The sequence below is a fragment of the Acinonyx jubatus genome, chromosome A2 (genome assembly GCF_027475565.1).
Source record: "Acinonyx jubatus isolate Ajub_Pintada_27869175 chromosome A2, VMU_Ajub_asm_v1.0, whole genome shotgun sequence".
Taxonomy (NCBI): Eukaryota; Metazoa; Chordata; class Mammalia; order Carnivora; family Felidae; genus Acinonyx; species Acinonyx jubatus.
In genome coordinates this window covers 144,580,184-144,592,746 of record NC_069383.1, presented here as the reverse complement: position 1 = coordinate 144,592,746, position 12,563 = coordinate 144,580,184, and the positions used below count along the sequence as shown (strand labels likewise).

The 12,563-nt window shown below is 39.9% G+C and overlaps 1 protein-coding gene across 12 annotated transcripts in view; it reads right to left on the bottom strand.

Annotated features, from left to right (window-relative positions):
* SFMBT1 (Scm like with four mbt domains 1) overlaps positions 1–12,563 on the bottom strand; it is a 128,063-nt gene that overhangs the window by 43,850 nt on the left and 71,650 nt on the right. For all 12 annotated transcript variants that reach the window (XM_053219226.1, XM_053219220.1, XM_053219228.1 and 9 more), the window contains one exon: positions 6,718–6,812. In XM_053219226.1, the coding sequence (XP_053075201.1) occupies positions 6,718–6,812 (95 nt within the window). The remainder of the gene's footprint in view (positions 1–6,717; positions 6,813–12,563) is intronic.

Genomic DNA, 12,563 nt, shown 5'->3' with positions numbered 1-12,563 from the left:
AATTTTACCAATTATTTTTCTCTTTATATTGAGGTGATAATGTATTTTTTCTCCTTTATTCTGCTCCTATGGTGAATTATGCTCTTCAAAGGTATCTTCCTCACTTTCTCTCCTTTCTCCTGAGATTCCAATTGCACATGCATTAGACTTTTTTTATACTGTCCATAGCTCTTGGATGTTCTGGTCTGTTTTTTTCCCCACTCTTTTCCTCTTTGCATTTCAGTTTGGGAAATTTATATTGACTTATCTTCAAGTATACTCTTTCCTCATCTGTTTGAGGATGACCAATGAGCTTGTCAAAGGCATTTGACATCTCTTATTACCATGTTTTTCACTTCTATAATTTCCACTTCACTGTGTCTAATAGTGTCGATTGCTAAGTGTTTTTGTTTTTTTTTTTAGTTTATTTACTTATTTTCAGAGAGAGAGAGAGCGCACGACTAGCAGAGGGATAGAGAGAGAGGGAGAGAGAGAATCCCAAGCAGGCTCTGTGCTCTCAGTACAGAGTATGATGCAGGGCTCGGTCCCATGAACATGAGATCCTGACCTGAGCTGAAATCAAGAGTCAGATGCTTAACTAACTGAGACACCCAGGCGCCCCTGATTTCCTTTTCTGTTCACGCATGTTGTCCACCTGTTCTGCTACAGCCTTTAAGCTATTACTCATAGTTATTTAAAATTTTCTGATAGTTCCAGTATCTGGGCCTTATGAGTCTGGTTCTGTGGAATGCTTTGTCTGTTGACAGTTTGCTGTTTTTCTCTTGGTTCTTTGTGTGTCCCATAATTTTTCACTGAAAGCCAGACATCCTGTACAGAATAACTGAGTTGAGCAGACAGTATTTATGCCTGGACATGGGGGTGTTTCTTTTTAGGCCTTAAATTTGAGGGAGAAGGTTAAATCAATACAGTGAGGAGTGCAATTGGGTTTGGGTTTTGTTGTTTGGTTTTCACAGTACACCAGAGGCTCCAAACTACATTAGCATTTTCTACTGAGGGTATAGGCTCATTTGCCAGAGGGCTTTCTCCCCTCAATACTTGCTGCTCCACCCTGAGATTTAGGCCCTCTCTTTGTGACTACATCTCAAAGACCATCTATCTCCACACTCTTGCCCTCTCCTACAAACAGACCTCTGTTGCCCAACATTTTCTAACTTGGTCATTGAAGACAAGCAGGAAGGGACACTCTCTGAGATTCAGCCTCAGTCTCAGGTTCTGTGTCCTGGGTGTTGGGAGTGCAAACTTCTCAGTGATCTTACTCCTCTCCCAACTGTAGGGGACCTTTAATGCTCTAGCATGTATTCCTACCCCTCTCCAGGACAGAGGGCTTTTATTTCTTCTGTTCTTTCCCCAGGCTGCAAAGAATCTTCACCTGCACCCGGGGGGGGGGGGGGGGGAGGCAGTTAAAAGGTTTGCATTCCTTCCCCTAGAAGCTTAAAGCTTTTGTTCCAGAAGATTCAGGTAAAGCTTAGTGTCTTTCCCATAGTTTGTGCTGTTTCCTTCACCAGATATGAGGAAAACTGTTTTACTATCTTAGAACTGTCATCCTTGCAAATGTGGTTTACTTCTAATTTCTTCTTCAGCCCCACCTTCCCCACCTCCTTCATTCCAAATTGGGTACTATAAAACTTGCCAGTGGCTCACAAGTCCTGGAAAGCTGAATTCCAGCAGGTTTGGCTGTGATCAGCTAGCCACAGGCACTCCTTCTCGGCATCTTCCTATACCTGTGCTTGGTTTTTACCACACGTGGCAGTCTTTCACCATATACTGATTCAAGCTTACAAATATTTTCTACATTTGATGATCAGAGAGTATACATCTATTTTTCATTCTCCTTGTTGCTTTGACATTCAAAGAGGAGAGGTGGAACCTGTTTCTTTAAAATGACATTTTTTGGGGTGCTTGGGTGGCTCAGTTGGTTAAGTGTCTAACTTTGGCTCAGGTCATAACATTCGAGCCCCATGTCGGGCTCTGTGCTGACAGCTCGGAGCCTGGAGCCTGCTCCGGATTCTGTGTCTCCCTCTCACTCTGCCTCTCCCCTGCTCGCACTCTGTCTCTCTCTCTCAAAAATAAACATGAATGAATGAATGACTTTTTTAGGGCCACCTGGGTGCCTCAGTCCATTAAGCATGTGACTTTGGCTCAGGTCATGATCTCACGGTCGAGCCCTGCATCGGGTTCTGCACTGATGGTACAGAGCCTGCTTGGGATTCTCTGTCTCTCCCTCTGTCTCTCTGCCCCTTCCCCATTTGCTCTCTTTCTCTCAAAATAAATGAATAAACTTTTTTTAAAATGTTAAAATGACATTTTTTAGATCCAGAATTTTGCTCAGGAAATTTATCCCCCATTTTTATTTTAGTATAAATAAATAATAAGTATGTATAAATACCTATCAGATTAGTAATAACATTAAAACCAATAACTCAAAGGTATTACATGATCATGAATAAACTTCCCTTGTTAAAAAAAATACCAAAAGCAATTATAAAGGATTAGTCAATGTAATATAAAATGAAATCCTTACTTAAAATATGTAGTTCTCACTACTTCAATTTAAGAAAGGCATAAGTGAACTAAAAAATAGGGCAACTATTATGACTGAGTTTTTACACAAACTGAAAATAGCAAGACTCTTTGGCATATACAACACCTACAATACAGTTTAACCTCACAAAATCAGACAATTCTCAGTGAGCATTTGTGTCTTCCTAAATCCTAGAACAAAGGAACTATGCCCTGCTGAACACTGCTATGGACTAAACTGTTGTGTCCCCCCAAATTCATATGTTCAAATCCTAACTCCCAATGTGACTGTATTTTAAGACAGCACCCTGTTGAGGATTTTTGCAACCATGTTCATCAGGGAAATTGGTCTTAGTTCTCCTTTTTAGTGGGGTCTCCGTCTGGTTTTGGAATCAAGGTAATGTTGGCTTCATAGAAAGAGTTTGGAAGTTTTCCTTCCATTTCTATTTTTTGGAACAGATTCAAGAGAATAGGTGTTAACTCCTCCTTAAATGTTTGGTAGAATTCCCCTGGAAAGCCATCTGGCCCTGGACTCTTGTTTTTTTGGCAGATTTTTGATTACTAATTCGATTTCCTTACTGTTCAAATTTTCTATTTCTTCCTGTTTCAGTTTTGGTAGTGTATATGTTTCTAGGAATTTGTTCATTTCTTCCAGATTGCCCATTTTATTGGCATATAATTGCTCATAATATTCTCTTATTACTGTTTTTATTTCTGCTGTGTTGGTTGTGATCTCTCCTCTTTCATTCTTGATTTTATTTACTTGGATCCTTTCCTTTTTCTTTTTGATCAAACTGGCTAGTGGTTCATCAATTTTGTTAATTCTTTCAAAGAACTAGCTTTTGGTTTCATTAATCTGTTCTACTGTTTTTTTTTATTTCGATACCATTAATTTCTGCTCTAATCTTTATTATTTCCTGTCTTCTGCTGGTTTTGGGTTTTATTTGCTGTTCTTTTTCCAGCTCCTTAAGGCATAAGGTTAGGTTGTGTATCTGAGATCTTTCTTCCTTCTTTAGGAAGGCCTGGGTTGCTATGTACTTTCCTCTTATGACTGCCTTTGCTACATCCCAGAGGTTTTGGGTTGTGGTGTTATCATTTTCACTGATCTTGAAAAAGAAAACCAAAGCATGAGGCATCACAATCCCCGACTTCAAGCTATACTACAAAGCTGTAATCATCAAGACAGTATGGTACTGGCACAAAAACAGACACTCAGATCAATGGAACAGAATAGAGAACCCAGAAATGGAACCCACAAAGGAAAGGCCAACTAATCTTTGACAAAGCAGGAAAGCATATCCAATGGAATAAAGACAGTCTGTTCAGCAAGTGGTGCTGGGAAAACTGGACAGCGACATTGCAGAAGAATGAACCTGGACCACTTTCTTACACCATACACAAAAATAAACTCAAAATGGATGAAAGACCTCAATGTAAGACAGGAAGCCATCACAATCCTCGAGGAGAAAGCAGGCAAAAACCTCTTTGATCTTGCCCGCAGCAACTTCTTACTCAACACGTCTCCAGAGGCAAGGGAAACAAAAGCAAAAATGAACTACTGGGACCTCATCAAAATAAAAAGCTTCTGCACAGCGAAGGAAACAATCAGCAAAACTAAAAGGCAACCAACAGAATGGGAGAAGACATTTGCAAATGACATATCAGATAAAGGGTTAGTATCCAAAATATGTAAAGAACTTATCAAACTCAACACCCCCCAAAAAATAATCCAGCGAAGAAATGGGCAAAAGACATGAATAGACACTTCTCCAAAGAAGACATCCAGATGGCCAAACGGACACATGAAAAAATGCTCCACATCACTCATCATCAGGGAAATACAAATCAAAACCTTACACCTGTCAGAATGGCTAACACTAACAACTCAGGCAACAACAGATGTTGGCGAGGATGCGGAGAAAGAGGATCTCTTTTGCACTGTTGGTGGCAATGCAAGCTGGTACAGCCATTCTGGAAAACAGTATGGAAGTTCCTCAAAAAACTAAAAATAGAACTACCCTACGACCAGTACTAGGTATTTACCCACAGGATACAGGTGTGCTATTTCGAAGGGACACATACACCCCCATGTTTATAGCAGCACTATCAACAATAGCCAAAGTATGGAAAGAGCCCAAATGTTCATCGATGGATGAAGGATAAAGAAGAGGTGGTGTATGTGTGTGTGTGTGTATACACACACACACACACACACACACACACACACACACACACACACACACAATGGAGTATTACTCAGCAATCAAAAAGAATGAAATCTTGCCATTTGCAACTATGTGAATGGAACTGGAGGGTATTATGCTGAGTGAAATTAGAGAAAGACAAAAATCATATGACTTCACTCATCTGAGGACTTTAAGAGACAAAACGGATGAACATAAGGGAAGGGAAACAAAACTAATATAAAAACAGGGAGGGGTACCAAACATAAGAGACTCATAAATATGGAGAACAAACTGAGGGTTGCTGGAGGGGTTGTGGGAGGGGGGATGGGCTAAATGGGTAAGGGGCACTAAGGAATCTACTCCTGAAATCATTGTTGCACTATATGCTAACTAATTTGGATGTAAATTTAAGAAATAAATAAATAAAACAAGAAAAAAAAAAAAAAAAGACAGCACCCTTATGGAGGTAGTCTTTTCCTGCTTTCTCCTCTAGGGTTTTGATGGTTTCCTGTCTCACATTCGGGTCCTTTATCCATTTTGAGTTTATTTTTGTGAATGGTGTGAGAAAGTGGTCTAGTTTCAACCTTCTGCATGTTGCTGTCCAGTTCTCCCAGCACCATTTGTTAAAGAGGCTGTCTCTTTTTTCCATTGGATGTTCTTTCCTGCTTTGTCAAAGATTAGTTGGCCATACGTTTGTGGGTCTAGTTCTGGGGTTTCTATTCTATTCCATTGGTCTATGTGTCTGTTTTTGTGCCAATACCATGCTGTCTTGAGGATTACAGCTTTGTAGTAGAGGCTAAAGTCTGGGATTGTGATGCCTCCTGCTTTGGTCTTCTTCTTCAAAATTACTTTGGCTATTCGGGGCCTTTTGTGGTTCCATATGAATTTTAGGATTGCTTGTTCTAGTTTCGAGAAGAATGCTGGTGCAATTTTGATTGGGATTGCACTGAATGTGTAGATAGCTTTGGGTAGTATTGACATTTTGACAATATTTATTCTTCCAATCCATGAGCACCCTTATGGAGGTAGTAAAGGGTAAATGAGGCCCTAAGAGTGGAGCCCTGATTCAAGGAGAGTCTGCTCTCTCACTCTGTGCCATGTGAGGACACAGTGACCAGGCTGTCAGCAAGCCAGGAAGAGAGCCCTCACCAGAGCCTAACCCTGCTGGCAGCCTGATCTCAGACTTCTAGTCTCCAGAACTGTGAGACAATAAACTTCTGTTGTTCAAGCCACCCAGTCTATGGCAGCCTGAACAGACTAAGACAAACGTGAAATCAACAGATCAATAATTCTGTGTTTTAAGAGGCAATGTAAGTGAAAAGGCTCAAAAACGAGGTCTAAATATAAATTATTAATAAAACTTGGACTGTTTTCTTCCATTCTAAAGGCATCATATAGGGCAAGTATGTGGTCAATGGATTAAGCATTAAATTGAGCTATTAAGACATAAAACTATACTGCCCCAGCCACGAATATAACCCACTGATGATATTACTTACGTTTCTGCTCAACGTGAGAGAAAGCAATGACATTACTGAACTTACTTTCAATGTGCAAACCAACAGTCATAACATACAGTGTAAGAAAATAAACCATTTTCTTCAATTTATGAGGGGTTTTATTGACAAAAAAAAAAAAAAGGAATACTCATGACGAGTGAAAAAGACAAGTGTTGCATTGAGTGATAGAAAATAAACAAAACCAAAAAAAGACTTTAAAGTATGTCCAGGGGCACCTGGCTGGTTTGGTCAGTAGAGCACTCTGATCAGTGTGACTCTTGATCTCAGAGTTGTCAGTTCGAGCCCCAAGTTGGATGTAGAGGTTACTTTAAAATAATAAAATAAAATATGTCCAGTTTTTAAAATGAGGGTGGCAAGAGGAGGAAAAAAGGAAAAAGCACCCAAATCCTTTCAAGTGTCCCAACTTAAAATAACTCTAAACCCTCTAATGATGGTACCGTGAGTCAAAGGAACAAGGTGCAGTCAGTAAAACAAATACAGGTAGTGCTTACATGTTTAAAAGATCCGTAGGGTACTGCAGCGGACCCTGTCTCTTCTAGGTAATCTTCCCAGCTTAACTCCACTTCTTCCACACCAGATCCAGCATCTGGAATTAAAATCAGAACAAAAGAAAACTCAAAACTGTAAAAACATAAACTTAGTAACCCTAACTTACACAATTTACTTCACATCAAATTAACCGATTTGATTTTACACACAAAATAATCAGACGTTCAGGTTTTTAAAAATTTTTTTAATGTTTGTTTTTGAGAGACAGACACATAGAGTGCGAGCAGGGGAGGGGCAGAGAGAGAGGGAGACACAGAATCCGAAGCAGGCTCCAGGCTCTGACATGTCAGCACAGAGCCCGACGCGGGGCTCAAACTCACGAACCGTGAGATCATGACCTGAGCTGGAGTCTGACGCTCAACCGACTGAGCCACCCAAGCACCCCTCACATGTTCATTGTAAATGGCAGGTTCCCTTTGTGTACTGATGATCAATGAATCTCAACAACATGGAAGGGTGACATGCTGTCTCCTGCTGGGCTCCATCAGGGAGGGATTCACCCAGATGGGCCATATAAAAGCTGGTGAGAGTATAACTATTATAATCACTTTGGACTATAATTTAGTATCTAATGCCAACTACCTGAGATACTTAATAGGCATTTCTTTTTTTTTTTTTAATTCTTTAAATGTTTATTTATATTTGAGAGAGAGAGAGAGAGAGAGAGAGAGAATGCACGAGCAGGGGAGGGGCAGAGAGAGGCCAAGACGGAATCTGAAGCAGGCTCTGGGCTTCAAGCTGTCAGCACACAGTCTGACGTGGGGCTTGGCCTCAGGAGCTGTGAGATCGTGACCTGAGCCGAAGTCAGACGCTCAACTGACTGAGCCACCCGGGTGCCTTAATAGGCATTTCAAACTTAAAATTTCAACCTGAATCCTCCTTAGTACTCTCCAATTGCATAAAAGATACCACCAGTTCATATTTTGGCTCAATCCAAAACTGTGGGGTTATCCTTTTTTTCCAACTTCTCTTTCACATCTACAGATACATCAAAATCATCAGAAAACTCTGTAGGTACCACCTTTAAAATACACTCCAAATCAAATCACTTCCCACCATTTCTATTGCTCTCTCTCTAGCCCAAGACCTAATCACTATATCCTTTCACCTTTTAATCAAAATTACAACGAAATCTAAACTCTTTGGAAGACTGTGAAGGCCCAATCTGGTGTGAGCCCTGGCTGCCTTCCCTGCCACTTCATCCCCAACCAGCCTCTTGTGTGTTCACTGCACTCAAGTGACCCTGGGATTCTTACTATTCTTCTCTAAACATGCTCTTTCCTCATTGATTTCCTCAAAGACCCCTTCCCCAGTGTCATTCACCGCTTCATTACATTCAAGCCTCTCCTCAAACGTCCTGTTTCCAGAAAGGCCTCCCATCACTACTTCTCTGAAGCAAACACCCCAGACTGTGCTTCCATTATCTTACAGGCATTCAGAAGTACTTGCCAGTATGCCATACACCTTTGTATCCTCCCCGTTAGAAAACAAACTCTACCAAGACAAGACTTCATTTTGGTCACTCCTGTATCTCTGTCACAGCAGACTCAATACATTTTTGTTGAGTGAGCAAAGATTCAAATATTCCAAACTCCACTAATTCCAATTTACATAATAAACTCTCTAAGAGCAGGATTTTGTTTACTGACGTATCCTCACTGCTCAAAACAATGAGGGGCACTAGCAGGTTCACGACAGACAGCTGCTCAATGAGTACACCCTAGGGGAGTCCATGTGTAGGAGGCAAGTACAAGGATGCTCACCACAGCACTGTCTGTGACAGCAACAGACAGAAGAAGAGATAAATTATGGCAATTCCACAATGGAGTAGTACTATATCGCAGCTGAAATGAATGAACCAGTATTGACACAGATAAATCTCAAAAAAAAAAAAAAAAAAACCCCACATCAAATAAAAACAGCAAGTACAGAATGAAAAGCACAAGATACAGTTTAGGCTTCAAAGAAAACTTTGCAGTATAAATGCTTATAAATGCATGCATATTAATAAGAGTATAGAAACAAAGGTGGGAAGGATATACATCAACTACCTTTGGGAGATGGAGAGGAGAAAATAGGAAGAGAAGTACAAAAGAGGCTTAAACTCTATTAGGCTTTATTTCTTAAAAAAAATGGGAAGACATGAAAACATGTTCAACATCATTAGGGAAGTGCAAATCAAAATCACAATGAGATACCACCTCATACCCACTAGAATGACTATTATCCCAAAAAAGCAGAAAGTAAGTGTTGCCAAGGATGTTAGAAATTGGAATCTTTGTGCATTGCTGGTCTGCGGACGTAAAATGGTGCAGCCGCTGTGGAAAACTATACGGTGGTTCCGTATAATTACAATTAAAAATACAATCACCCTGTGACCTAGCCATTCCACTTCTGGATATATACCCCAAAGAATTGAAGGCAAGGACTCAAACAGATAGTTGTACACAAATGTTCATAGCAGTAATATTCACAACAGTCAAAAAGTGGAAGCAACTCAAGTGTCCATAAACGGATGAACAGATAAACAAAATGAGGTACATACATACATACACTGGAGTATTATTCAGCCTTAAAAATATGGCACATATGACAACATGAATGAACCGGAAGATGTGACGCTGAATGAAGTAAGCCACTTGCAAAAGGACAGATACTGTATGATTCCACTTACACGCCAATAGCTAGAGTACTCAAATCCACAGAGACACAAACGAGAATGTAATTCCCAAGGACTGGGGGGAAAGGGAAATGGGAAGTTATCGTCATGTAATAGGTACAGAGTTGCAGTCTGAGAAGATGAAAAAGTGCTGGATTGGGTGCCTGGGTGAGCTAGTTAAGTGTCCAACTCTGGATTTCGGCTCAGGTCATGATCTCACGGTTTGTGGGTTTGAGCCCCGCACTGGGCTCCATGCTGACAGTACAGAGCCTGCTTGGGATTCTCTCTCCCACTCTCAGCTGCTCCCCTGCTCACATGCACACACACTCTCTCTTTCTCTCAAAATAAATAAATAAACTTAAAAAAAAGTGCTGGAGATCACTGCAGTGATGCACAACAGGGTAAATGGACTTCATGCCACTGAACTGTATACCTAAAAATGGTTCACAAGTAAACTTTGTGTTAAGGACATTTTATAACAATTTAAAAAATGGAAACAAATACTGGACAACGTTAACATTAATTCTTCACAGTAGGTACCACAGGTGTTTGTTATATTGTTTTCCACTCATTTTTATCAATGTGTGTTTGTTATATTGTTTTCCATGTTTGAAAATTTTCACCAGAAATTTAACAAGCCAACAAAGACTACATGGGCAGCATCCTGGAAAGTATGGGTCAGTAGAAACTCAATTTCCATTATTAAAACATAACAAGGCTGACGATTCATGGTCCTCAGCCAGGAACCTACTCCCTCAAATAGCATGCTAATTTACAAGGAAAAAATAAACAACAAAAGGGGCAACCGGATGTCTCAGACGGCTGGGTGTCTGATTCCTGATTTCAGGTCAGGTTGTGATCTCATAGTTTGTGGGTTTGAGTCTAGTGCTGGGCTCTGCACTGAGCGCTCAGGGCCCACTTACGATTCTCTCTCTCCCTTGCCCAGCTCACGTTCTCTCTCCCAAGATAAACATTAAATAAACATTAAAAAATAATGAAAAAATACCAAAAATAATGAATTAAAGAACTAAAACCTCTAATAATTAAAAACCACTGACAAGCCAAGAAGAAACAAACTAATAATCTGATCAAAAAATGAGCAAAATAGGGGAGCCTGGGTGGCTCAGTTGGCTAAGCAACCGACTCTTGATATCAGCTCAGGTCACGATCTCGCAGTTGTGGGATTGAGCACCCATCGGGATTGGTTGGGATTATCTCTCTCTGCCCCTCCCCTGCTTGTGTGCATGCACACACTCTCTCTCAAAATAAATAATTATTTTATTTATCTCAAAATAAATAATTTTTCTTTAAAAAAAAGAAAAATGAGCAAAATATATGAAAAGAAATGCAAATAGTCCTTAAACATATGGAAAGATGTGTAAATTTACTCATTTTAAAAGATAAGCAAATTAAAACTACACTGAGGTATCAGCTTGGAAAAAAATTCCAAAGTTTGACAACATACTCCTCTCTATAGTGAGGCTGTAGTTAAGCAGGTAAACCATAATGACACAACCCTAGTGAAAGAGAACTTGGCAATATCTAGCAAAATACATATGTATTTGCCTTTTGAGCCAACAATTCCACTTCTAGGAATCTATCCCAAAGATAGATATGCTGGCAAAAATACAAAAAGACGTATGTGCAAAACTATTCATTGCAGCCCTATTTGTAATACCAAGACTGGGATCAACCCAAGTGTCCACCAGCAGGGAACTGGCTGAATTAAATATGGTAGATACATCTATATAGCTGGAAAAAGGAAGGAGAAAGATTACTACATACTGATGTGGGATAATCTCTAGTATAGAAGAGATATGAATATCAATATACATGTATGTATACACATTCTTGTTTATAATTTTTAAATGAGTAATAAAGTAATAAAACCAGTTATGTATATGAAGAATAAAAAGGATGAATAGTATCAGAATGCCATCATATGTAACTATGTAGACATTTTTACAATTTAGAAACATATTTGAATCAAAAGAAAAAAATTCCAGGGGCACCTGGGTGGTTCAGTCAGTTAGGCTTTGAACTCTGGATTTTCACTCAGGTCATGATTTCATGGATCCTGGCATTGAGCTCCACTAGGTTCTGTGCTCACAGCACGAAGCCTCCTTGGGATTCTCTCTCACCCTCTCTGCAACCTTCCCCACTCACACACATTCTCTTTCTCTCTCAAAATAAGCAAACATTAAAAAAAAAAATTCCAAATGAAAATGAACTGAAACAAATATGCTTAACTGTTGGTGGCAAAATCAACAGGATTACTTTACGCCATATTAAAATACAATATTTGACTGCAAACCCTGGGGGAATATATTTAAAGGCAAAAACCATAAAGAAACTTTAAACCTCACACTGTTATCTTACGAATACTTGGAATATTGGTACTGTTGAAAAAATTATAGAAATATTATAGGGTAGGGATGTCTGGTGGCTCAGTCAGTTAAGCGTCAGACTCTTGATTTCAGCTCAGGTCATGATCTCATGGTTCATGAGTTCAAGCCCCATGTTGGGCTCCCTAGAGCCTGCTTGTGATTCTCTCTCTCTCTCCCTCTCCCTCTCCCTCTCCCTCTCTCTCTCTGCCCCTCCCCCTGCACACACATGCTCTCTCTCAAAATAAATAAATATTTTTTAAAAAACAATATAAGGGGGGCCTGGATGGCTCAGTTGGTTAAGCATCCAACTTCACCTCAGGTCATGATCTCACCATTCAGGAGTTCAAGTCCCACATTAGGTTCTGTGCTGTCAGCTCAGAGCCTGGAGCCCACTTCAGATTCTGTGTCTCCCGCTCTCTCTAACCCTCCCCTGCTCGCGCTCTGTCTCTCTCTCTCTCTTTCAATAACAAATATTAAACATTAAAAAAAAAACAATAAAAAATATGGTAGAGTAAAAATAAGTGATGATATGAACATCATTATGAAACAACACATTTCCAAAAGAAAAGAGGCGCAAGCATAAAATCAAAGAAGTAGTTTTAAATTACTGAAATTTTAAATTAAAATTATAAATATGGGGGCGCCTGGGTGGCTCAGTCAGTCAAGCGTTGGACTCTTGATTTCAGCTTAGGTCATGATCTTGCAGTTCCAGAGTCAGAGCCCCACATCTGGCTCTGTGCTG